Here is a 27,140-nt window from a genome sequence, read left to right on the forward strand (position 1 = left end):
AACGAAATGAAACGAAATGAAACGAAATGAAACGAAATTAAACGAAATGAAATGAAATGAAATGAAATGAAATGAAATATTTATTTGCTTTAAACAGACATTTGACATTATAAGGGCCATGTGACAAAACTTTTTGGCATCTGTTTAATTGCCTTAAAAATGTAGGCATGCAAATCTAATTTATTCCTTAAATAAGGATACAAATTTAATTTATACTCAAAAGTTTTTGTTGACAGGGCAAATACATTTTTTTTGTTATAGGTAGGTGTTAAAGGTAGGTAGGATATCAGTTGAAGTGAATCTACGTTACAAATTCATCCACAACAACCCTGTGTTTATATAACAATATTTTTACGTTTGTTACGAAAAATATTTTTTCAGAAGTGTCCGTGGAAACAATCATATAATACTTCGCTCAAACGGGATTCAACCGGGATTTTGGCCGTGTTTATTCGGTGTCGGCAATTTAGGTGATGGCAACACTACGTCTGAGCATCTTTCGCTAGATTAGTAAAATATTATATTGTTTGGCTTAGTGATGGGACTCGAGAGATTTTTTTTCACTCGAGTCACTCGGTACTGATAACTTACTCACTCGAATGCCACTAGAGTGAAGATAAAACTCGAGTGATTTTTATTGACTCGAGTCACTCGGAATATAAAACTCGAGTGACCAAAATTTTAAAACGAATAAAATAATATTAATTTTACATAGAATATATGTATTCGTTTTCTCAAAAAAAAAAATTGTATTGTTTCGTCATGATAATAGCCGAGGCTAATGATGTTTGATTTGAAGTACGTTCCGAAAGTTTTGCATCAAAACACTCCCATAAATCATTTACGTCCTTATTTTCTGGTTGCGGTTTGACGATGAAGACTCCGATTCTGTTCTGATATTATCTAAATTTGTGGATATATAGGTAGATTCAATTTCACCAATAACGGATTGTATAGCCCTATCAGCATTAGATTCTACGCAAAAACCAATTTTCTTAAATCTCGAATCCAAGTAGGTAGATTTAGCTGCAGTTTTGTTTGATTCTAAAATACTTAACCATTTATCAACAGCATCTAATAAAGATTCTTTTAATTCTTGAACATTTCTAATCAAAGGAATCACTGAAGACAATGTTGGATATTTCTCTCCGGATATGGCTGCAGTAAGTTTTTCAAGAGGTCTTAAAAGATCTACCCATTCGTGAACCACTTCCCATTCAAAGTTTTGTAAATTATTTGGTGAACCAAGAATACATAATTGCTGATAAAGCAGTTTTAATTTTGAGCATTCTATCTAGCATTAAGTATGTAGAATCCCAGCGTGTTGGGACATCTTGTTTTAATTTGATACATTCCATATCCATTGTACGTTGCATTTCCATAAGTTTGTAAGACGCTTTGTAGCTTTGTTTGAAATATGTGACTATGGATTGGCATTTATTTATAATTTCCATAAATTAAAGGTTAGCTTTCTTATATTCAGTGATAGCCAAGTTCAAAGTGTGAGCTACACAGCAGCGGTTCCTCTTACTTAAATATTCAGAAATAACTTTCTTTATATTCGGAGCATTATCGAATACTATTGTCACAATTTTTTCTGTAATTTGCCACTCATCAAATATCGACTTCAGCACACTTACTAAAATATTAGAAGAATGTTCCTCCTCTAGTACCTCTATATATATATATATATATATATATATATATATATATATATATTTTATACGACTTAGAATGGCAAACAAGCTGCCCGGCCTACCTGATGTAAAGTGAAAGTGGTAACCGTCACCTATAGACATGAGCAGTACCATGGACATAACAGAGTATACTGTTTCGCCCATGATACCCCCCATGTGTTGCCATTCCTGAGGACTCAGGTGTTATTCCTCTGTACCCAGTAAATTCACGCCATGTCCCACCTTTCAAACCGAAACACAGCCATGTAAACACAACTGCTTCATGGTTGAAACACGAATGGGACAGAGGTGCCCAAGCAATCGACTTTTGTATTACTTCTAATATTCTATTACAGGAAATCTTCAGTTGCTATTAAACATACAATTTACGTCTATCTACCATCCCTACTTGTCTAATTTCAAATATTCTGTGACTATATCACGAGGATGCACCAACATTGATTTTTGTAAAAAAATTTTGTAGTTTATATACATATTTGTTACCAAACATTACAGTCAAAGTACGCCGCCAACCCGAGCAGAATTTAGCTGTAACTAGTGAACGGGTGCAATAAAGTTTACAACTTACTTACCGTAATCACAATGGTTAAGGTACCTTTCTTCTGTGGCTAAAAAATGTTGTTTGTTTGTTCACAGTTTACCATTTTTGAACCGTGACGGTGGACACTTCCACCGCTAACGGACCCTTGCCAAAGAGCAAGGGTACAGTTGAGTAAACCAATTTAGTTTTTGCCGGTTAAAAAAAAAAAACATTCAAGGATAAACGGAAATAAAGATAGATAGATAGTAGATATGCTTTATTGATTCCCCCATAAGATTATATACGGCTGATTTTAAACTTTGTTAAGACGAGTGTCGTGTGATCCCGGCATAGGATAGGCCATCGATGTCGTAAGAGGCGAGTAAGCAACAGCGACTGTTTTAAAACATCTCTAAAACTTTTTTTGTTATACCACTGAGGTGGCAAACAAGCGTACGGCCCACCTGATGGTAAGTGGTTACCGTAGCCTATGAACACCTGCAATACCAGAGGTATTACGCGCGCGTTGCCGACCCTGAAGAAACCTCTTTACCCCCCTTTTGAAGAACCCCATGCTGTAGGCTCTTGGGAAAACCTCGGCAGGGAGCTCATTCCGAGCTCAACCTAACTGCGGTTGCTACTCCGCTGGCTTAGCGTGGCAATTACTGTCAAAACTCCCCTCATGGTTAAGCCTCATGTTTAGCAGTGGACAGTACAGGACAGAAGAGCTGATACGATACTGTTCATACCTATATTAATCTGTAAAATAAAATGTTTTATTTTTTAAATACAAAAAGTTGTTCCAAATGTCCAATTTCTTATATATTTATCATAAGCAATAATAATAATAATAAATTATTTAACAAAGGCAAACCAGGATCCAAAAAAATTTTTATACCTAAATAGCAATATAAAGAAATATATATCCAAGTGGGAGACTTACGTCCAGCAGTGGACAGTAAAATGCTGATAAGGTAATGATAATTATTCGTATATTTTAAAATCGAATGAATTACATTATTTAAATTATAATAAATGAAGTCTAGTTCTTTCCTCTTCACATTTCATACAATAGTAAGGAATAGCAAATAGCGTAATAAGTGCATATACAAGGGTTATTAAACAACATACCACGTGAGCGGCCAAGCGCGAACTCTCCAGATCTAACCAGTCGCGTGGATTGCTCGTTTTTCATCTCAAATCAGTAATGAATTGGAATAATATCGATGTTAATTTTTTTTTATGCAACTTAGAATGGCAAACAAGCTGACGGTCCACCTGATGGAAAGTGGTAACCGTCGCCTATAGACATGAGCAGTACCGTGGACATAACAGAGTATACTGTTTCGCCCGTGATACCACCCATGCGTTGCCATTCCTGAGGATTAAGGTGTTATTCCTCTGTACCCTGTAAATTCACTGCCATATCCCACCCTTCAAACCGAAACACAGCCATGCAAACACAACTGCTTCACGGTTGAAACACGAATGGGACAGAGGTGCTCAAGCAATCGACTTTTGTACAAAGTCTCCCTCTGGTAAGATCCTATTAGGGTTCCGTTTTTTATTTAATTATAATTAAATGTTGTTAAAGTTTCAACTTGTATTATTATTTCAGCTTAAGAGTGTCAATTCTAATTATTGAAGTATGGCATCGTTGACAGAAACAATTGAATAATTTTTTATTTTGTACACGAAAATTGTTGATTCACTCTTGCGCCACCTGCCCATTTCTATCTGTTCTCCCTTAACTAAAGGTTGTCTGTAAGAGATTGCCCTAGCGATAAGACCGCCTTTTGTACCTTTATGTGTATATTTCAATCTGTATTTATGTTACTGTATTTCATTTGAATTATTCACTTGTCATTGTATATTTTTATTTATGGTGCAATAAAGAGTTAAATAAATAAATAAATAAATAATTTTTAATACATACTGATTGATTACTAATAAAAATCGCTCTAATCGCGGACTAGAATGTTAATCAAGAAATAAAACAAAGTGTACTATGTACATTTTGGTATAACTTAATATCTTGAATTAGGGGGGAAAGGGATGGTTAGCAATGCAGTTTGACAGCTCCATTGCTAGCAATATGCCTTATTAGGTCAACCTCCACTTGGTTCCCCTTGGAAAACATCGTGAACAATTCTCGTTGAATTCGTCACGATGGGCTAACTGACCTGCTTCATCCTCACCTATCATCCTTCACTGGTGCCCCGCCGGTGTATACCGATAGCGCGGGTTACCATTCCATTATCATCCATTAAAAAAAATATCTTGAATTATAATATATAAATAAAGTGTCTCCGTCTAAGGAATTACATAGAAGGGATGATAAAATAAAAACTGTAAATCATACGGTTGCCTCCTTTCTTCTTATGCAAATATAATTAGTAGAAAGAGGACAAAAGATACCAAATATACCATCAGTTGTTATTTTTCTCAATTCATAGCAGGCTAGTGTATAGAAAATGTTTGATATATCAATTATTTGTCAATGACAAATTTTACATTACTAAATTATATATTCGACACAGTTTATTTAGAAAGTATGCAAGCAGGTTGTATCTGAATTTGGTAGGGTTATACGGCCAATAAAATTAAGTGACATATCTTGATGAATTTGACTTCTACGGACTAGTCGAAAGGCAGATGCGTTTTTATATATCTATCCCTCTCTAACGCATTGGCAATGTCATAAACACAACGAGCAACACTATGCGAATTATGCATTCCATTTATTCTATTCTGAAATCTTTGGTCTCCATAAAAGTGCTTCAAAAAAGCGAGTCATCTTTTTCATAAAATTGTGTACATAATAGTGTTACCAGATTAGAAATTATTACTTTAGAATAAGATAAATAGGTGAAGGTCGTACCTTAAAATATTATTAGGATAATACTATTTCTAAAAGTCTTAATATAGATCTATTTTCGAAAAACATAATATCAGTGAGAGGCCAACTAAGTAGGCAATTTTTTATTCATAGTCAGTTTGAATAACTATTGTATGGATATTTTAATAAAACACTTGTAATTAATTTTTACTTTGTATTTTATTCATCATTTTTTTTTCGTTCCTCTTGTTTGTTCGTATTTTTATTTTTTAACTTTTTTATTTTTATTTTATTTTTATTTGTTAACTCCTATTTTTGTTGCTTTGTGTACAGCGCCTTTTACCTATATTGTTGTTATTTGTGAAAACCTATTAGTGGCTTATTGTGTGATCCTAAACTGTATCTTTTTGCTCTGGTATAACCCTGGTTTTCCTATGAATAAATAAAAATAAATAAATAAATAAATAACCCTTTATAATATTTAGCTTTATTTATATTGCTTTAAAAAAGAGTAAAATTTTAAAGTGAAGGTTGGAAACAGGTACCTAATTGTGGATCCATGTATACTATAAATATAGCCAAATTTTTTATTTTGCTAGTTTTTGGAAATACCTACCTATGAGAATGAATAATTAATTGTAAGTTGACTAAATGTAAAAAATATTTAAATGTATTTTATCTGTGATTAATTTCTTAATACTATTTTGTTAACCTTCATTCAAATAAATACTTTTATAACTTTAAATAAAAATGGCGGTAATATGATAAATTTTGACATCAAATCCATATTTGAAGGGTATAAGGATCACTTGATATCGATTCTGAATGCAACTGGTCAAATAAGAAAAATAAAAATAGCGGCCATTTTTATTAATTCTGACACCGGATCCATATTTAAAGTGTATACGAATTTTTAGATTTTTATTTAAAAAACAATCGGTCAAATAACAAAGTCTGCATAATACCTATTCAATAATATCTCTATGTACTTACCTATATAAATATTATATTTATATTTTGTAAACAAAATAGCACACAACACAAATAATAATTAAAATCAATTCAATTGTTATTGAAAACAATCCACCTAATTTCGGAAATTTTAATTCACTTGTGTGGGGAATTTTTTCCCAAACCTACTTGCAACACTAAAAATGGCGCGAACAAAATGTGAACATTTATTTATATATTTATAGTTACCAGTTATAAGTGATTTCTTTATTAGTTTTATTTTTCGTCTTATAATGTTTGACAATTATTTTTTTTTGTCAGCCAATAATTGACAATTAGCTGACGAAAAGTTGACCGATTTTTAAAGCTCGAGGCACTATCTATATAATCTAAACCTAATATATATATATTATAAGTGATTTAGTACATAAAATATGTAGATAAAGAATACCCAAGATGATGTTAGTTATTTCTATTCTCATGTGGACGAAGTAGCGGGCATAACTAGTTTACAAGTATATATACTTATAAACTAGTAAAGTAATATATATAATATAAAATTTATGTCCAAATATGAATTACCAATAAAGTAATTATTGGTAATTCATATTTGGACATAAATTTTAAAAACCATTTGAAGATACGCAAAGCCGTACCGATTTACTGTGATTTTAGAATCTTTACACATTAACGTGTCAACATTAATAATAATAAATAGATTTATTTTCTCTTCACAATTCATCACAGTGAAATACAATGACACATGTTTATATTAAAGTAATCAAATTATAAATATAATTGTGAGAGACTGGCGCCTGAGATAGGTATAAAAATAATATTATATTATATGTAAATTACTAATATAAGTATATTAAAAAAAAAAACAAGTTTTATTCCTTTAACGACAAATCTATTATCAAGTATTTTGTTCCTTTACTAATTTCTCGATACAATACAAACGATGTGGACACGTGGTGGCCGCATTGCTCATTTTAGCAATTTTACAAATGAACGAAACGAATCATTCTTTCTTCACTGGTCTTTCTTTTATACAAAAAAATAATTATCGTTTTTAAACAAATTATTAGTTGCACAAAACACTTATTCTCTTCCACTTTCACGCTTAAATTTACACATGTTTCCCTTTTTTCTTTTAATAATGGTTTGTTGGTAAAATATGGTGTCTTTTTTGTTATTAAACACATGTTTGTGGTGTAAGTAAAGGTATTATCCTAGTTAGGAAAAGAAACAGTTGGTAGTGACCAGTTAAATATTTTTTTTTATCAACAATACTTGTACATTTTAAAACATTTTAAATTAGGTACGAGTATTATTTTACAGAAATCCGAAATCGAAAATCACTGGTTATTTGTTTAAAATTATTTTGTTTAATTCCGCTAACATTAGTATATGTGCGACTGCCAACACTCGAAGTCTTAATACTAGAAGTTTCTTAGTAATAATAGTAGTCAATCTTCGAGTGTTGGCAGTCGCACGCATACTAAACAAAATAATTTTAAACAAATAACCGTTTTAAAATATGTTATATTTATTTACATGCAATGTCATATTTGTACTCGTATATTTATTATTATAGTATTATAGTGTTTGAATCGAAGCATTTGGCGTTCCATTGTTTCTACCTACCCTAATGGGAGACGGGCGTGACAGATATGTATGTATGTATGTATTTACAAATTAAACTAACATTACAAATGCACACATTTTTTTAATGGGCAATAATGGAATGGTAACCCCACCCGCGCTATCGGTATACACTGGCGGGGCACCAGTGAAGAATGACAGGTGAGGATGAAGCAGGCCAGTTAGCCCATCGTGACGAATTCAACGAGAATTGTTCACGATGGTTTCCAGGGGTACCACGTGGAGGTCGACCTAATAGGACATACGAGTATTGCTAGCAATGGGGCTATCAAACTCTATCGCTAACAATCCCTTTCCCCCCGAATGCTCACATATATTATATATTAGTTATAGACATAATATAACCTTAAAATTTCCATGTGGTCTTGGCATAGAATAGGCCACCGTTATTTTTTTCGTCGTCGGTTTCGTAAAATTTCGTCGGTGTTGTAAAAGGCCACTAAGGGTCGAGAGATGGACAGCAATATCTCTCTTAAAACATAGATTGGTAGTTAGGTCTTCTCTAATTGTATAATTGTTACTTAGTATACATTGACGCTTATCTGTGAGAGCTGTATACACATTTAATTGATGTGTTCATATGGCCTTAAGCTTGGTAGTGAGGAGTGAGATGTTTTTGTTCAAGTAAACTTAATTTTAAGCATTTTTTAATAGTAGTTTTTCACTTTTTACTTACTTATAACATTGTACATTGTCTGCTTAATTGTTGTGAGCGTATTGTTGGTGTGTCTTTTATAAATAAATAAATAAATAAAATATTATCAAAGACTTACTGCGATTACCTGCTCGCCAGCCAAGTTGGGATCAACTAACAAATCGTCCCTTATGCAAAAGGCCTATGTTCAGCAATGTACACTTAACGATTGACACGGTTTAACATTAAAATATTAAATTAACATAAAATATAATTATAATCATTATACCATATTCGTAAAAATGGTAATAAATATTATTATTAGAGATATGTCGACTAGTTAGGTAAAGCCGACTATCCGGCCACTGTCATAGTCGACGACTAGTCGGCCACTGTCATAGTCGACGACTAGTCGGCCACTGTCATAGTCGACGACTAGTCGGCCACTGTCATAGTCGACGACTAGTCGGCCATTGTCATAGTCGACGACTAGTCGGCCACTGTCATAGTCGACGACTAGTCGGCCACTGTCATAGTCGACGACTAGTCGGCAACTATTCGGCGCCGACTATCCGGTTTATTATTATTATTGGAATTATATTAAATAAAACCCTTGAAATTATTAATATTTTTATTTCATAATCAATCAGTCATACACATTTTGAAATATTTTCTGTCCGATATGTTTTATTGTAGTTTAACTTTTCTCATCAAGTTTCTAAAGGCGATATTTTCAACAATTGATAACGACTGGTTGTCAAGTGTAATCATCTCTTGATCCTGAGTCTTAACGTGACCATTGTACAGCAAAACTATCTTCAGTATTTTCTTGGCTTTTCTGACATATGAGTAAAATGACCTTCGAAGTTGATGGAGTAGGTTCTATTGTAGGTAGTTCTTCTGCTTTGTTTTGCGATTGGGAGGAATCGACTGTGTTCGAACATTTACTAGCGGAACCTAACTGAGGTATCAGGGTTAGATGTCGGTACTTAATATGGTTGTTCATACTTGTAGTTATTATTATTTGGCATTGGTTACACTTAACCTTACGAGAAAAAAACAATACGAAGTAAACAAAACACGATCCGACACGTTCGCGGGCGGCGTTTGCGATTTACGCGCGAATCAGCAGTAAACGAAGTGTTACGGAAATCACCGAAACCGTGATCGGCTTGGCCGACTAGTCGGCTAGTCGGCTAATCGGCACATCTCTAATTATTATTATTTAAAAAAAGACTGTATGAAGTACAGATATAAAAAAAATCACCAGATGGAGACTTTGTACAAAGGTCGTTTGCTTGGGCACCTCGGTCCTATTCGCGTTTCTACCGTGAAAAAGTTGTTTGCATGGATGTGTTTCTGTTTAAAGGGTGGTATATGGTAATGAATTTACTGGGTACAGAGGAATAGTACTTGAGTCCTCAGGAACGACAACGCATGGGGAGTATCATGTCCGAAACAGTATACTCTGTTATTCCATAGTACTGCTCAAATCTATAGGCGACGGTTATCACTTTCCATCAGGTAGGCTGTCAGCTTGTTACCATTCTAAATTGCATAATAAAAAATCAGTAAATTAATATATTAATTACTAAATTAGTATTTATGCGCATGCGCACGTATTTATCCACGTAACTGGAGAGCATTTTTGGATTGATCACATCATAGTAAGTTAATACAAAATTTCATAATGGTACGGTTACGGCCGTTAAAACGCCAAGAGTACAGAGGAATAACACCTGAGTCCTCAGGAATGGCAACGCATGGGGAGTATCATGGGCGAAACAGTATACTCTGTTATTCCATAGAAACAAACAGACAAGCTCGCCGTCAATTTATAGATATTAGCAAGGATCGACTACCTTCGTTCATCATAACTGAATGATTTACTAAATTGAGATTGAATAGAAAATGTATTAATTATTTTTGAGCCTACTATACTATTTTACTGAGTTATCAGCTAGACGATCTAGTGTGTATATATATATATATATATATACACTAAATATTTATATATATATATATATATATATATATATATATATATATATATATATATATATATATATATATATATATATAATAAATATTTAACACGACTTTTTTCAGTCGTATGTGAAATTTCGCCGCATCCATAAATCCTAATTAAATTATTATACAGCAGCGAACATAAACTGGTTATTTTCTAATAAAATAAAGGAAAGCCCCGTATTTTAGCGGCCACGTTGTATATTTTGATAGATTTGATTTATAAGCATATTAATTCGAGAGTGCCGCCAATTAATTTATGCAAATCGTATCCGTAGAGCACCGTATTAAAGTGGTAAATGATGTGACACGAATTCTCTATACAAAAAATATGGCTTTGATCTAGTTAACATTGTTAAAATATAGTTACCAGAGGGAGACTTTGTACAAAAGTCGATTGCTTGGGTACCTCTGTCCCATTCGTGCTTCAACCGTGAAGCAGTTGTGTTTGCATGGCTGTGTTTCGGTTTGAAGGATGGGATATGGCGTGAATTTACTGGGTACAGAGGAATAACACCTGAGTCCTCAGGAATGGCAACGCATGGGGGGTGTCATGGGCGAAACAGTATACTCTGTTATGTACATAATACTGCTCATGTCTATAGGCGACGGTTATCACTTTCCATCAGGTGGGCCGTCAGCTTGTTTGCCATTCTAAGTTGTATAAAAAAAAAAACAGATGTCTATGCTTTACACTTCGAAACATGCCACCAAATTAAACCAACAAATTTTCCGGTGAATTCTTTTTATAATTCACTGTTTGTGTTTGTAATTGCTTCATATAATTTCATTATATTGAGTACGATAACATAATTTAAAATACTTGCAGTTTGTTTCACTGTTTTTAAATTTATTTTTTACTATATAAAAATTTAATATTTCTCTGCCTATCACATTGCTTGCGCTATCAATATACGCTAATGAGGCATCAGTGAGGAACGATGATAATCACGATGACAGGCCAGTAGGTCCATCGTAACGAATTTATATAGGTAGTCATCTAGGTGACCATAAGATGATCGACCTAATAGTGTATATTGTGGGGGGGGGGGGATTGTTAGTAATGCGCACTACCACTCCCATTGCTAGCAATATACCACGTCAGGTCGACCTCCACGTGGTCCCCTCAGGAAACCGTCGTGCTGAATTTCAGGTGTATTTGTCAGGATGGGCATACTGACTTACTCTTTCATCCTCACCTATCATCCTTCACTGGTGACCCGCCAGTGTATACCGACAGCGCAGGCGGGGCTACCATTCCATTAAAATTCATTAAAAAAAAAACAAAAAAAAAAAAAACGTTTATTGCTAGCAATTACGGTGACATAAAGCTTTAAAACAACCAAATTTGTCAGAGTGATAGCGGTAAGTTCACTTTCTGTCATTTTGAATTCTATATGCTCGGCGAGATGTGGACATGTCGAGAATTATGTTTACAACGATGGCAACACTCGACAAACACCTCCGACCACCCAATTAGGGATTGCAGTAGTGAGCGTATTTGTTCTATTTTATAAAATTGACCGGCGTTAACCCAAAATGGAAGTGGAGCGCGCGACATAGTCACCTCAAAGTCGGAACATTTTGCGCCTGAGAATGGCGCGTACACTGAACCGTGAATTGGTTTACCGGTCTGCTACTTCAGCACAGAGATGGCATCCGATCCTATAATATTTTAATTGAGCTATGACGCCGGTCTCGGCCGAGGCATGCACGATTAACCTTGTTTCCAACCGACTTAAAAAAAAAAGGTGCCCAATTCGATTGCATTTTTCTATTTTTATTATCTCATAAGTCCATCAGTTATAAACCGATTTGGAAAATTATTTTTTTATGTATTAATTCCATAGTATATCCAGGGTATGGGGATATTATTGGCGAATATTTTACATGGGGGGTATTATTGGCGAAACAGTATACTCTGTTATGTTCATGGTACTGCTCATGTCTATAGGCGACGGTTACCACTTACCATCAGGTGGGCCATCAGCTTGTTTGTCATTCTAAGTTGTATAAAAAAAACTAAGCTCACAACTTGAATAGTTATTTATAAAAAGACTAAATTTTAGCGGAATCTAATAAGGTCAGAGAAATTTCGTCCAATCGAATCTTACATCGCCTATGTAATAAATACCTCTGACTACCCCATTATCCACAGCAAATATTTTGGTCATTTAAAAGTAAGACAAAAAACAGTAATAATCTCAAAATGATAGACTAGTTAAATAAACTCAGTTTAGTACAAGTATAAATTCGGACCACCTCTAGACAATGGTAGTGCAGCGGGGGAGACCGGATCACCATTGTAATAACTAGACCGGGAAGAAGAAAGAGCCACTGTTCCAATGCTTCAGTCAATAATTGAAGCGTCTCTATTGTTTAAGCTACTTCCAAATAGTAGAAAATTCTTAGTTCGTTTATATTTTGTTGTAAATTCTGTAAAGATTTTAAGAAATCTTATTCAGTCGATAGAATCACCAGATGGAGACTTTGTACAAAAGTCGATTGCTTAGGTACCTCTGTCCTATTCGTATTTCTACCGTGAAGCAGCTGTGTTTGCATGGCTGTGTTTCGGTTTGAAGGGTGGGATATGGCGTGAATTTACAGGGTACAGAGAAATAACACCTGAGTCCTCAGGAATGGCAACGCATGGGGGGTATCATGGGCGAAACAGTTTTCTTTGTAATGTCCATGGTACTGCTCATGTCTATAGGCGACGGTTACCACTTTCCATCGGGTGGGCCGTCAGCTTGTTTGCCATTCTAAGTTGTATAAAAAAAAATTATTCTCTTATTATTTCCATTTTACATATGTAGAACTATTTACGTTGAAAAAGTATGCATATATTGTAACGCAACTATAATTTTAAAAGAATACATGATCGCATCTTTAAGTGAAAGAGACGGTCAGTGTGCGAGAGAGAGGGATGTATGTATTACCTTTCTGCTGTATCATTGTATTGCGGATGACATTCCGACTTAGAAAAATGAGCAATAGAGACGCATATTTGTAAAGACGAAAAAATACAAGAAGTTAATTGTAAAAAAAAAAGTTGTTAGACGATATAAGATATAAGAAAGCACCATTTATTTAAGTAAAACTATCGGATATTATTAATTCAATGATTGTAGTAAACTAGTGATTTTTTCTATAACTAAATCAATTTTCGTTAACAATATGTGGTAGCTTTTATTTAGTTTTTTTTTTACAACTTAGAATGGCAAACATACTGACGGCCCACCTGATGGAAAATGGTAACCGTCGCCTATAGACATGAGCAGTACCGTGGACATAACAGAGTATACTGTTCCGCCCATGATACCCTCCATGCGTTGCCATTCCTGAGGACTCAGGTGTTATTCCTCTGTACCCAGTAAATTCACGCCATATCCCACCCTTCAAACCGAAACACAGTCATGCAAACACAACTGCTACATGGTTGAAACACGAATAGGACAGAGGTACCCAAGCAATCGACTTGTGTACAAAATCTCCCTCTAGTTTATTGTTGTCATATATATGTAAATCATCATCATATCAGCCCTTAACTATCCACTGCTGAACGTAAGCCTCGCCCTTGGGGTGTTTTGCCAGTAGTTGTCACGCTTGGCAAGTTTTAACAGTCCACTGCTGAACATAAGCCTCCCCTAAGGGGTTTTGCTAGTAGTTACCACGCTTGGCAAGCGGACTGGCAACCGCAGTTAAGCTTTTTAGATGTTTTATAAGGGACGCTGCTGCCCATCCCTCGCCCTCCCTTAGTCCGCTTTTACTACACTCACAGGGAAGGAACGAATGATGCCGGGACCATCTAGCGTTTTCAATCGACTCAGCTTCTAGTAATTTAGCATCACAATATTCTGTCAGGCCACAAACTGTGAATAACGTTGCACGTCATTACAATGCTATTATTTATCGTTGACTAATTTCAAAGAGGCCTAGAAAAGAAGTGGATCACGGTCACCTACTCATGACGATGTGTTCCTATTATCTTCAAACTAAGTGCTTCTAGGGATGGGCAGTAATGTATGCATAATAAAATACTATAGTTGACGTGTTTTTGTGGTTAGTACAAGTAGATGCTTGTGATGGAGTTACGTTTTAAATTAAAATGTTAAGTCATTCGGTACAGTTAAAGTGTGTATTTAGAATTTTCTTCAACAGGACGATTGGATAATTATATTAACTGTGGTTAAGGGAGACTTTGTACACAAGTCGATTGCTTGGGTACCTCTGTACCATTCGTGTTTCAACCGTAAAGTAGTTGTGTTTGCATGGCTCTGTTTCGGTTTGAAGGGTAGGATATGGCGTGAATTTACAGGGTATAGAGGAATAACACCTGAGTCCTCAGGAATGGCAACGCATGGGCGGGATCATGGGCGAAACAGTATACTCTGTTATGTCCATGGTACTGCTCATGTCTATAGGCGACGGTTACCACTTTCCATCAGGTGGGCCGTCAGCTTGTTTGCCATTCTAAGTTGTATAAAAAAAAAAAAAACTGAGAAATGATTTATTATTATTAGATAATTATAAATAATATTATTATTATTATTAGATAATTTTATTTATATGTATTTATATTTATTTAAATGCCATGTATAGTTGTAACAATATAAAATGGACAAGTTGTACATAAGGCATCCTGTAGGGGCACACTAATTTTCAATAGAGAGAACTAGTCGCTTTTTCTCATCACCAGCATCGTACAAGGCATTCATTCTCGACTGCTAAACATAGGTTTCACTCTACAGGAGGTTTTGCCAGTAGTTGCCACGCTTGGCAGGAGGGCTAGCAACCGCAGTTAGGTTTTAGTGTTGTTTTAAGAGGGTCAGCTGTCCATTCCTAGAGTTTAAGTTCCCATTGTCGCCTCTTACGACATCCACGGGAAAGAAAAGAGTGGTGCATTCTATTTGGGGAGCACAAGGCGATTATAATAATTTAATTAATACTAATTAATTACATAATTTCCGCTTGTACAACGGATTGTGCTTAGAGAAATTATTCAATATGATGCCCACGACCACTTTCTATCATCGTACAGGTCGCCGTCGACAGGGAGTTCACCCTCATACCCTACAGCCTTAATGGTCGCGTACAACGCGGTTTCAGAGATGTTTTCTCCCACGAACACTTAGGTTATGGTATGAGCTCCCTGCCGCGGTTTTCCCATGAGACTACAGCTTGGGGTTCTTCAAAAGGAGCGTAAAGAGGTTTCTTCAGGGTCGGCAACGCGCGCGTAATACCTCTGGTATTGCAGGAGTTCATAGGCTACGGTAACCGCTTACCATCAGATGGACCGTATGCTTGTTTGCCACCTCAGTGGTATAAAAAAATTAACTTATTTTCTTGTAAGTACAATACAATTAATTCCAACACAAGTAGCTAACTTGCCTATTTCCTTATTACGACGACAAAATGAATTTCAGTATCCGTTTAAAGTTAACGAAGATAATTTTAATAAAAAATATTCATACAAAAATCCAGACAATGGCATCATAAAGGCACATCTCCATCAGGTGTGTCCAATGGACCGCCCACCTCGCATTGTGCGTAGCTACGAATTGTTACGCAAGTGTAAAAGGTTCCTTTTAATGCGTAAACAATGCAGTTTTTATATTAGCAAGTGGCTTTAACGTACTGAAGCGTAGAGTTGAACAGCTTTTCAAGTTACATTGACACGTTCGGATTAAAAGTTTTTTACATACAGTTGCAATAATTACACCATTGTTGACTTGACACCATAGTACATAGAAGTGGCAATTCATAAGGGATACCATGGACAGACGCGATACCGTAAACAGCTCTTATGCGTCAATTAAAGTAAATAAAAATAAAAAAAAAAACCTACAGATATCATCCGAAATAATTATAATTATTATACATAAAAGTAAACGTTAAATATTTACTTAGTGTACCAGAGGGAGACTTTGTACAAAAGTCGATTGCTTGGGTACCTCTGTCCCATTCGTGTTTCAACCGTGAAGCAGTTGTGTTTGTATAACTGTGTTTCGGTTTGAAGGGTGGGATATGGCATGAATTTACTGGATACAGAGGAATAACACCTGAGTCCTCAGGAATGGCAACGCATGGGGGGTATCATGGGCGAAACAGTATACTCTATTATGTCCATGGTACTGCTCATGTCTATAGGCGACGGTTACCACTTTCAATCAGGTGGGCCGTCAGCTTGTTTGCCATTCTAAGTAGAATAAAAAAAAATAGTGTTTGTTCACCTAATTACATAAAAAAATATTGTACATCATAAAAAAAACTCAAATTTATGCATCGTGAGTGATTTGACTTATAAACGGTCACCAGTGTACAGATTGGAGCAAGTATCTATTTTGTATTCGTAAATACCTACGAGGGAAAGAGGAAGAGGAAGACCGAGGAATAACTACATGGGACAGATAAAAGAAACACTAGGTGTCATGTCATATAGGGAGATCAAGGATATGGCCTGGGATAGAGCTGGCTGGAAGAAGATGCATGAATTGGTTGCACCGACAAGAGGAAACTCTTAAATGAAAAGAAGAGAATACCTACTAAGCAAACTATCAAAATGAGGATATATTTAGTTTCTTTTTATGATATTGTGTAAATGTTCAAATTATTTTTATGATATTTTAAATTGTTGTTTATTTTGTTTAATCTACATTGACATCAACTCATGTATATTAGCTACCTATCAATATAATTTTCCTACACCCAAACAGGGTTTCATGTACTTACTTTACATAAGAACATTGTAACAACTATATATTATGTACATAAAAAAATCTTCCTACCCTTATCTCAATCATTTGGGGTCGGCGTAATATGATTTTATTCATATTACAAAAAGATATGGTTTTTAGTTTCACGACCGGCCACCTGCCTGACGTCAACCCTCTTTAGGAAATTATATTATGTACATAAATGCATTATAATAATAAATAAATAATAGTTAAAATTATTTTATTAGTAATGCTAATTTCGTTTCAGTTAAAATCACAATTTATACAGAATAAAATGCACATGGTATTTACCAAAAAATCAGTGGGCTTCGCATTTAAAAAGCGATTCGATACACTACCTGTCGATACAGCAGACGTCCCGCGGGCACGTACAATAGTTCACAATAGACCGACCAAAATATTTACCTCTAAATAGCTACTGTGTAACAATTCACACCGTTCTCGCTTTGTCCAGATACACTTGTCCGATGTTATATTTATGATCGCCTTGTACAATTGACTGCTTCGGTAGCAACTTAGCTGTTTCTGAGAATCAATTCGACTCAATAGGGTTGTGAACTTATCTAAAATTTAACATTCCCAGTAAATTCACGCCATATCCCACCCTTCAAACCGAAACACAGCCATGAAAACACAACTCTTTTACAGTTGAAACACGAATGGGACAGAGGTACCGAAGCAATCGACTTTTGTACAAAGCGTGCTAGCAGTGAAAAATTTGATCCAAGACAATAGACGAATTACATACCAAGAGATTCAGCAAATTGGATCAGGAAGCCTTCACGAGATTCTACACGTGCATCTATGGGTGCGAAGGATAGTTTCACGCTGGGTGCCGCACAACCTCATCGATGTTCAGAAACAGGCAAGAGTGGAATAGTGCCTTGATATGATAGACAATTTTGAAGCAGGCTCGTCTCGGCGTGTTTACGACATCGTTACAGGTAAGTGAATCCTGGATTTATCAATACGATCCAGAAACAAAGCGCCAGTCGACGGTTTGGGTGTTTCAAAACGAATTAACGCCTACCAAAGTAAAGCAACCTAGAAGCGGGGGGAAGATTTTGATCGCGAGCTTTTTCAATTTGATTAGCTACTTGGTGTCAATTCCTTTACGAAACGAAAGAAGCATTAACGCCAAATGGTATACTACCAAATGCTTGGCAAAAGTTTTCTCTGTTGTGAGCAACAAGCGACCAAACACAGGGCTCCGCGAGCTACTGCTCCACCACGATAATGCCCGCCCACACCGCAATCAAAACGAGGGACTTCCTAGACAGCACACCGGTCAAACTCCTGGATCACCCTCTTTACAGCCCTGACTAGCCTCCTAGCACCGTGTGACTTCTTCTTATTCCCAAAAATAAAAAATCAGCTCAAAGGGAAACAATTTTCGTCGTTAGATGATGCGCTCTCAGCGTTCGAGCAGGCTGTAAACGAGGTGTCTGCGGTGGACTGAAAAAAGTGTTTCGAAAACTAGTTCAGACGCATGAAACTTTGTACAGAGGCTGGTGGAGAGTACATTGAAAAGATGTAATAAAAATATATTTACCTATAGAACATTTTTTGTTTAGTGTCGCAAAACTTCCTGAGTGTCCAACGTATTGTTGTGTATTGTTTAATAAAATGCAATTTCACATGACAGAGTATATATTTAAATCTAAGACAGTAAAAAATGTCAGAGGTTAATATGTTTTTTAAAAAGAGTATACGATGAGGTTGTAACATTACTCCCCAATGAATATGATTTATATACAATGTTTGTCTGTCTCTACAATGTTTCTTAATCATAAAGTAGTCGTCTCGGAGGGCGTCTGGTACGTACACTACGACGCAATGGTACGGCTGTTTCCTCGGCCGTAGAATATGCCTCTTTAGTAAGTGGTATTGATGTCAATTGTTGCCATTCTTGTGGTAGCTCACAGGGTGATGTTTGTAACGGTGTAATTGGAGCATTTGCTTGAGTTTGCTCTGGAGAAGGTTCCTGAATTTCTGATGTTGGGGCCTGTAATGGAGTCATACTCGCTTGTGAGTCTTGAGATGGTTCTTTAACCATTCCTCCTATTTTGGTACTTTCAGCTTCATCAATTGCTCGAGAACGTATATGATCTGCATGTCTTCGTTTTTCCACACCATCAGGTGTTTGAACTAGGTACGAATAACGGTGAGTACGTAATGTTACAGTAGCAGGATGCCAAGTTGATTCATTTCGCGTGCGTATATAAACTGGGTCACCACTCTTAAATTCTTTTAAAGGCTGATCTCCATGTAAGTTAGTTTGAAGTTGTTTGAAATTTAGTGTTTTTCTTAAATCTGGGCGTAGATTGTCAAATACACAATTTAGTTGATGGCCAAACATTATTTGTGCTGGAGATTTACCTGTTGTAGAATGTGGTGTATTACGATAACTGAACAGGAAATTTCTTAAGCGTTGTTTCAAGTTAGCTCCGTCTTCGTTACTGGCTGATAACCGGGTCTTGAAAGTGCGAACAAGGCGTTCTGCTAATCCGTTGGAGCGAGGATGGTACGGTGATACCCGAATATGTAAGATTCCATACTGCTTGCAATAATTTTCAAACTCATGCGACGTAAATTGTGGACCATTATCAGATACAATAATCTTGGGTAGACCGAAAGTAGTAAATATTCCATCCAGTTTAGCACATAGTTTTACTGTAGTAGTTTTAGTCATTGGTCGTACTTCAATCCATTTTGATAAAGCATCAACAACTACTACCCAATACTTTCCTTCGAAAGGACCTGCGAAATCAATATGAATTCTTTCCCAATTTTTTTCTGGGATAGACCAAGAGTAAATAGGGAGTTCTGGATCATTCGGCCTGTTTTCTTGACATTTATGGCAAAGTTTAATATATCTATCTATATCTTCGTCTATGGAGGGCCACCAGACATAAAATCTAGCCAGAGCTCGCATAGCAGATGTGCCTGGATGGCCGCGGTGGAGGTAGTGTAATACAGCTTTTTGTATCCCTTGTGGAATTACAATTCTTCCGCCCCACATTATAATTTTATTCTCGATGGCAAGTTCTTCACGTTTTCGATAGTAAGGTTTTAGGTGACTATTACATTGATTCTTCCAGCCAAGTTTAATATGATTGGATACTTCCCTTAGGACGGGATCTTTTCCTGTTTCTTCTTTAATCAGTTTCTCTGAAAGTGTTAAATCAATCATTTTTATCGCTTGCAATCGCGTGCCTATTTTATGTACAGTCAGTTCACCTTCAGACGGTATTTGGTCAGGGTTTGGCATTCTTGACAAAAAGTCTGCAAGAATATTGTGTTCTCCCTTTCGATACTCAATGTGATAATTATAACACCCAATTGCTAACGCCCATCTCACCAATCTGTTATTAACAAGTTTAGGCAGATTTCTTTGTGGGCCTAAAAGGTAGATTAAAGGTTTGTGATCAGTAATTAATGTAAAACGGACTCCTCTTAAGAACTGATCAAATTTTTTGATACCAAAGTAGATAGCTAATGCTTCTCGGTCTATTACAGAGTATTTACTTTCTGCAGGTTTTAATTTCCTAGAAGCATATGCGACCGGTTGTTCAATATTGTGTTCTTTGTGGAAAAGAACAGCCCCAAGTCCTTTTTCGGAAGCATCACATGCTAGATAAAGCATTCGTTTATCATCATAAGCTATCAGAGGTCTTGTTTTTGTTATGCAGGTTTTTACCTTTTCAAATGCGGTTTGTAATTCTTTCGTCCATTTCCATTTTTTTCGTGAAGATGTTAAGTCGTGCAAGTCTGAACAAAGTGTATGTAAGTGCGGAATGAATCGCTCGTAAAAGTTGACCATTCCTAAAAAAGATCGTAGTTCTTTAGTATTGTTTGGCGCTGGAGCTTTAGCGATTGCATCAATTTTTGTTTTAGTTGGGCGTACACCACGTGCGTCAATTATGTGTCCAAGATATTCAATTTCGGGTTGGAGAAAACTACATTTTTTTAAGTTAACTTTGAGGCCAGCTTCTAGCAATCTCTTGAGTACTGACGTCAGAGTACTTAGGTGTTCGCTGTCATTTTTTCCTGTTACTGCAATATCATCGAAGTAGACGGCCGTATTCGGGATATTGTCTAGTAGTTTTTCTAAATAATGTTGAAAAATTGATGGTGCTGTTGCAATACCGAAGGGCATTCGATTGTATTGGAAATATCCTTTATGTGTTGTTATTGTAAGATACTTTTTTGATTCAGGGGCAATTTCAAATTGAAGATATGCATCCTTTAAGTCAATTTTGGAAAATTTTTCACCATTTGCAAGCTGTTGTCTTAATTGGTCAAAAAGTGGTACTGGATGTAGGTGTGTTATTAATGCAGGGTTGATTGTGACGCGATAATCACCGCAAATACGAATTTGACCATTAGGTTTTACGACATTAACTGTTGGAGTTGACCATTCTACGGGTGTTATGTTAGGATCCACTTTTGTGATAATCCCTTCTTGCACTAATCGATCTAGTTCCAGTTCAATGTTCTTTTTGATACTGAATTTTACAGGACGTGGTGGAAAATGTTTTGCTTCTGTTCCCGGTTTAATGTGAATGTTGACCTGATAGTTTTTTACTTTACCAAGTTTGTTGTTGAAAAGTGTTGCGTAATTTGTTAGGATGTTTTGTAGTGTCTGTTGTTCATTAATTGCTTTAATAGAATATACAGCTTCCGGAAATTCCATTCCAAACATTTCACTCCAGTCTAATCCAAACAGCATAGGGTCTGAAGTCTTCATGACAATGACAGGAAGAATTTTTTGTTTTCCCTGTATTTCCACTGATACTTCTGTTAGTCCTCTTGGTTTAAGTTTAAAATCATTATTTCCATATGCTTTCAGAGGTGGTGAACGTTTTAATTGTGGTGATCCAATTTGTTTCCAAAATTTTGTATTTATAATAGAGAACTTCGAACCTGTATCCCAATCCATTGTACAGGGTATGCCATTGATAATGGGGTCTATTCTCTTGCAGTCTTTGTTCTTGTTAAGGTGATATACTCCTTGTTCACTACATTCGTCGTCTGTAGTAGTTGACGATGATGATGATGATGATTCATTCGCGTCTTGGTAGCGAGATGAAGTGGTGTTTTGAGTCCTTTTAATGCTTTGTGTGTGCGGCCTGCTGTCAATAAAAGCGCGTCCTGTTTTAATGCAACATGATTCGAAATGGCCGATTGTGTCACATGCTTTGCAATTATGATTTATAGCTTTGCATTCATCATTACTATGCTTCTGTTTATTTCCACATCTGAAACAGTGGTCTTTTTTGAGTTTTCTGTTTATAACTTTATTGTTTTTATTGTTTGTACGTTTATGTTTATTGTCTCTTATTCTTCTAACAATGTTATCAGATTCTGCTATCTCTCTGGATTGAGCGAAAGTAAATAGTTGTTGGAATGTGACTTCTATTAATTTTCCAGTCTCATCTTTCTCAAGCAGGTCAGGCCATCTTTGTTTTAGGTCTATCTCTAACGCTGCATGATTAAGGCCTGTTGCAAATCTATCTCGTAATTGTCTCTCTAGCAAATTGTCATATTTGCAATCCTTACTCAGTTCCTTTAGCCTGTTTGCATAATTTGTCATTGACTCGTTTTGTTGACGTGTTGCATTCCAAAAATCAGTGAGGGCTTTATACCTTGTTTTTCTAGTACCATAAAGGTCAATTAATTTAATTTTAATGTCGTTATATGTCGATGTTTCAAAATGCGGTGTGAACGCTACCTTAACTTCATGGAATATTTCAGGGCTAAGGCATGTGAAAAGTAATTGTCTCTTCACATTGTCAGTGTCTCCACCCCATATGTTACATTTGACTTCAAAGTAGTCTATGAAATTATGTATATCCGTTGTTGCGGGATTGAATTGATCGCATTTAAAATTTTTTAAGACTGTGTTTGACGATGTTGTCAATATGCTCGAGTCTGTTGCACTCGTAGTAGGGGTCTGTGACGTTCCACTTACTTGTATTACTGTTTGTGTAAGTAATTCCAGTATTTTAGTTATTTGTGTTTGTTGGTTTTGTTGTACCTTAAGGAATTCTTCCATTAATTCCGGATTCATTTTAAAATCCTCGTCGCCAATTTAATAAAATGCAATTTCACATGACAGAGTATATATTTAAATCTAAGACAGTAAAAAATGTCAGAGGTTAATATGTTTTTTAAAAAGAGTATACGATGAGGTTGTAACATATTGATTCTTAGAAGCCAATACACCTTGCTTGTTCAAATAAAATGTGACAACCCTAACAGTAAAGTTAAAAGGTAATTTTGGTCTTTTCAATGATTTGTAGAATTTCATTCAAGGCTAAAAGGCAGAAGCTTCCGTACGACGATAGATTACAAATATATTATAGAACAAAATCTTTAATAAGAAATACAAAACCTTTAACTATTATTACCAGAGGGAGACTTTGTACAAAAGTCGATTACTTGTGTACCTCTGGCCCATTCGTGTTTCAACCGTGAAGCAGCTGTGTTTACATGGCTGTGTTTCGGTTTGAAGGATGGGACATGGCGTGAATTTACTGGGTACAGAGGAATAACACCTGAGTCCTCAGGAATGGCAACGCATGGGTGGTATCATGGGCGAAACAGTTTTCTCTGTTATGTCCATAATACTGCTCATGTCTATAGGCGACGGTTACCACTTTCCATCAGGTGGACCGTCAGCTCGTTTGCCATTCTAAGTTGTAAAAAGAAATCAAACGTTTAAAAGTTAAGCTACATATTTTTTTAAAAAGATAATGGCATAGTAATTCCATTTGAATAACTGCGCCTTGTCTTAGTGTCATAATTCACATTATTCATTTTTGCTATTACTTATTATAAGGCGCTACACTATGATCCAACACAGAAACAAAGAAAATCTAACCTAACCTAGGTATTGTTAGTAATAGGGTCTAATAGCCTCATTGCTAGCAATATACCCTCTCAGATCGACCTCCACGCGGTTTCCCCTGGAAACGATCATGTTGAATTCTTTTCGAAATCATGGTGGGCCAACTGACCTGCATTTGTGGACTGGTGCCTCGTCGGTGTTAACAGATAGAGCAGGCGGGGTTACTAATATTTAATTTAAAGGCAAATATCGCTAGCCTCTGGCCTAGGCACTCTTGCCTAATAGTAAAATTTTATTTATTAGAAATCGTGGACCCACGAGTCCCATCTTAGACCATATCATCGCTTTTCTTCGTGACATCGTAATAAATCTCGAAGCTTTTTCAATAATAAAAAATCATAGGTTTAAGCCAGGTACTTTTAAGAGTAGATAAAGAGAGCCAAATACCATAGTTCTGTATATAATTATGAAAATATTCATTTAACGACATCTGTTACAATATATTTAAACTAACTTCCTAACGACGATGATGCTTCTGCTATTGAATAATCTTGAAGTTTATGTTAAAAGAATTCTAGTTTTATTACATTTCTAGAGGCCCGCTGCAAACAAAAAATAAAATAATATTTAAAATAGTGAATAATAATAATAATCTTGGATTTATATTGTAGGATTCATATTCATTCCTAAAATTAATAGAGCTAAGGTATTACAGCGACATCTAGTGGTCTAATCTTTCATTATATATTATTGTTAAATTAGTTATGAGTATATTTAACAGATGTCGCTAGTTTATAAGATTGATGAATAATGTTATAATTTGTTTTTTTTAATAAACCACCAATTTCAAAGTGATTAAAAGAAAGGGAGAGATTTTTTTGTGTTTTTCCTTTATTTTACGTAATATTTTACTTAATCCTGAGCCAGTTATGATTAAAATTTTATTTTTTTCAGTCGATAAAATTTACAGACAAGTTGATCAATATTCAAACAGCGGTTTTTTAACATTATCTTTAATGGTTTAAACTCACTTAGTTGCCATATATATAAATAATATAATATAAATCTAGGTAAATAGATCATCATCATCATCTCAACTGTTGAACACAGACTGCCCATAAACAACGGTCCTGAGCCACCTGCATCCACTGACTACCTGCAATGCATTTCGGGTCGTCACTCTATCTAGCGGGAGGTCGTCCTACACTGCATCTGCTGGTATGGGACCGCCACTCAAGAACCTTTCTTCCTCATCAGTTCTCAATTTTTCGGTAAATAGGTACATACTGATAAATTAGATAAATACCTAATTTGTGATTTACAAATTTCAAATAATACCAAGATAAATAATTAAATTTGTTGTCTTGGCAATTTATAAACCAACCGTTCATTTAGAATTAACCATATGGTTTTATCTGAAAAGTAACGTTGCGTTGGTTTGGTCATTTGGGGAGAATGGATGTAAGAAGAATTACGAAAGAGATTTATCGAGCAAAAATGAATGGAGATGTCGGTAGAGGCCGCCCTAGACGGACGTATGTTGACCAAATAGGCGACGTGCTGAAGAAGGGCCAAATTAAAAGTACCCGTAACCGACGAGCGTGTATGAAAAGATTTATGAATGTGGAGGAAGCGAAAGAGGTTTGTTTGAATCGAAGCATTTGGCGTTCCATTGTTTCTGCCTACCGTAATGGGAGACAGGCGTGACAGATATGTATGTATGTTTTATCTGATAATTTTTGTCTTCCAACTAATTTAGAGCACGCATCTTTCAGCCAACCGAACCAAAACCTTGCACTTCTTATAAACAATTTTTTTTTAAATACAAAATAGATAAAATTCGTTTGCACCTAGTACACGAGTAGTTTGTTATCTCTGTCATATTATATCCTGGATAAATAACAATTATAACTTACCTAAATAAGTCCTCAACTATAATTTCTCAGTACATATCGACAGTGCAGAATAGTTAACTATTTCATCTTCATCTATTACAAAACGTATTTAAACTTTATCCATATTCATTTATTTACGCAACTTAAAATAACAAACAAGCTGACGGCCCATCTGATGCAAACATTGGTAAGTTGCCTATACACATGAGCAGTACCATGGACATAACAGAGTATACTGTTTCGCCCATGATACCTCCCATGCGTTGCAATTCCTAAAGTCTAAAGTGTCATTCTTCTGTACCGTGTAAATTCACTACCATATCCCATCCTTCAAACTGAAACACAGACATGCAAATGCAGTTGCTTCACGGCAAATACACGAATGGGACAGAGGTGCCCAAGCAAACGTACCATTGTACAGTCTCCCTCGCCATAATTCAAATTTATAACAACATTTGAATGTACGGACACAACCGTAAAATATAAATGAAATTTGACGTGAGAATCGGTTTCAAAGACCGTTTGTTAAAAAATAGATTTAGATAATCCTATTGTGGTATTTACACGTACCGTGAATCCGTTGCCAAAAATAGTATGCAAGTAGGTACTTACGTTATCACCACGAAATATCATGGTGCGTTTAATTTTGCACACGTTGTATTGTGTTTGTTTGAAGTGTAACCACGAGTACTGTTTTTTTTTTTTTAATGGGTGAAAATTGTATGGTAACCCCGCCTGCGCTGACGGAATACACTGGCGGAGCACCAGTGAAGGGTGATAGGTGAGAATGAAAACAGGTCAGTTAGCCCATCATGATGAATTCATCAGGAATTAACCATGATAGTTTCCAGGGGGAACAGCGAGGAGGTCGACCCGGTTGGGTATATTGCTAGCAATGGGATTCTCAGTCTCCATTACTAACTGGCCTGTTTTCATTCTCATCTATCACCCTTCACTGGTGCTCCGTCAGCGTATCCCGTTAGCGCAGGCGGGGCTACCATACCATTTTCACCCATCAAAAAAACCCCAAGAGACAGGCAATTCAGCAGTGGACGGCTAAGGGCTGATATATGTTGATGAAGGCCACTAACCCTTTCCTTTCTTTTCTGCGTGTAAATGATTAAGCAATCTAATAAATGATATAGTAACAATTTCACACAGGGCAACCTAACGCCTAATTCCCTTGCGGCGAACTCTGTAATAGATACATAATGATGCAGTTTAATACCGCATTATATTGCTCTAACTGTAATCAGTGTTGGACAGTTGATGGCCGGTAGCGATATTTTGATGTAAACTCTATAAAATAAAGCCCAAAATT

At 35.8% G+C, this 27,140-nt stretch overlaps 1 protein-coding gene across 1 annotated transcript; it reads right to left on the minus strand.

Annotated features, from left to right (window-relative positions):
- Nucleotides 1-841: 841 nt before the first annotated feature.
- LOC128200515 (uncharacterized protein K02A2.6-like) lies at nt 842-23,260 on the minus strand. The gene is made up of 3 exons (XM_052894150.1): nt 18,897-23,260; nt 8,662-8,874; nt 842-1,261 (listed from the first exon to the last, which is right to left on the minus strand). Exons 1-3 carry the CDS (start codon nt 23,142-23,144, stop codon nt 842-844), a joined length of 4,881 nt encoding a protein of 1,626 aa, XP_052750110.1. The 5' UTR covers nt 23,145-23,260.
- Nucleotides 23,261-27,140: the final 3,880 nt, after the last annotated feature.

The sequence above is a fragment of the Galleria mellonella genome, unplaced genomic scaffold (assembly GCF_026898425.1).
Source record: "Galleria mellonella isolate WM207_F2 unplaced genomic scaffold, CSIRO_AGI_GalMel_v1 utg1917, whole genome shotgun sequence".
Classification (NCBI taxonomy): domain Eukaryota; kingdom Metazoa; phylum Arthropoda; class Insecta; order Lepidoptera; family Pyralidae; genus Galleria; species Galleria mellonella.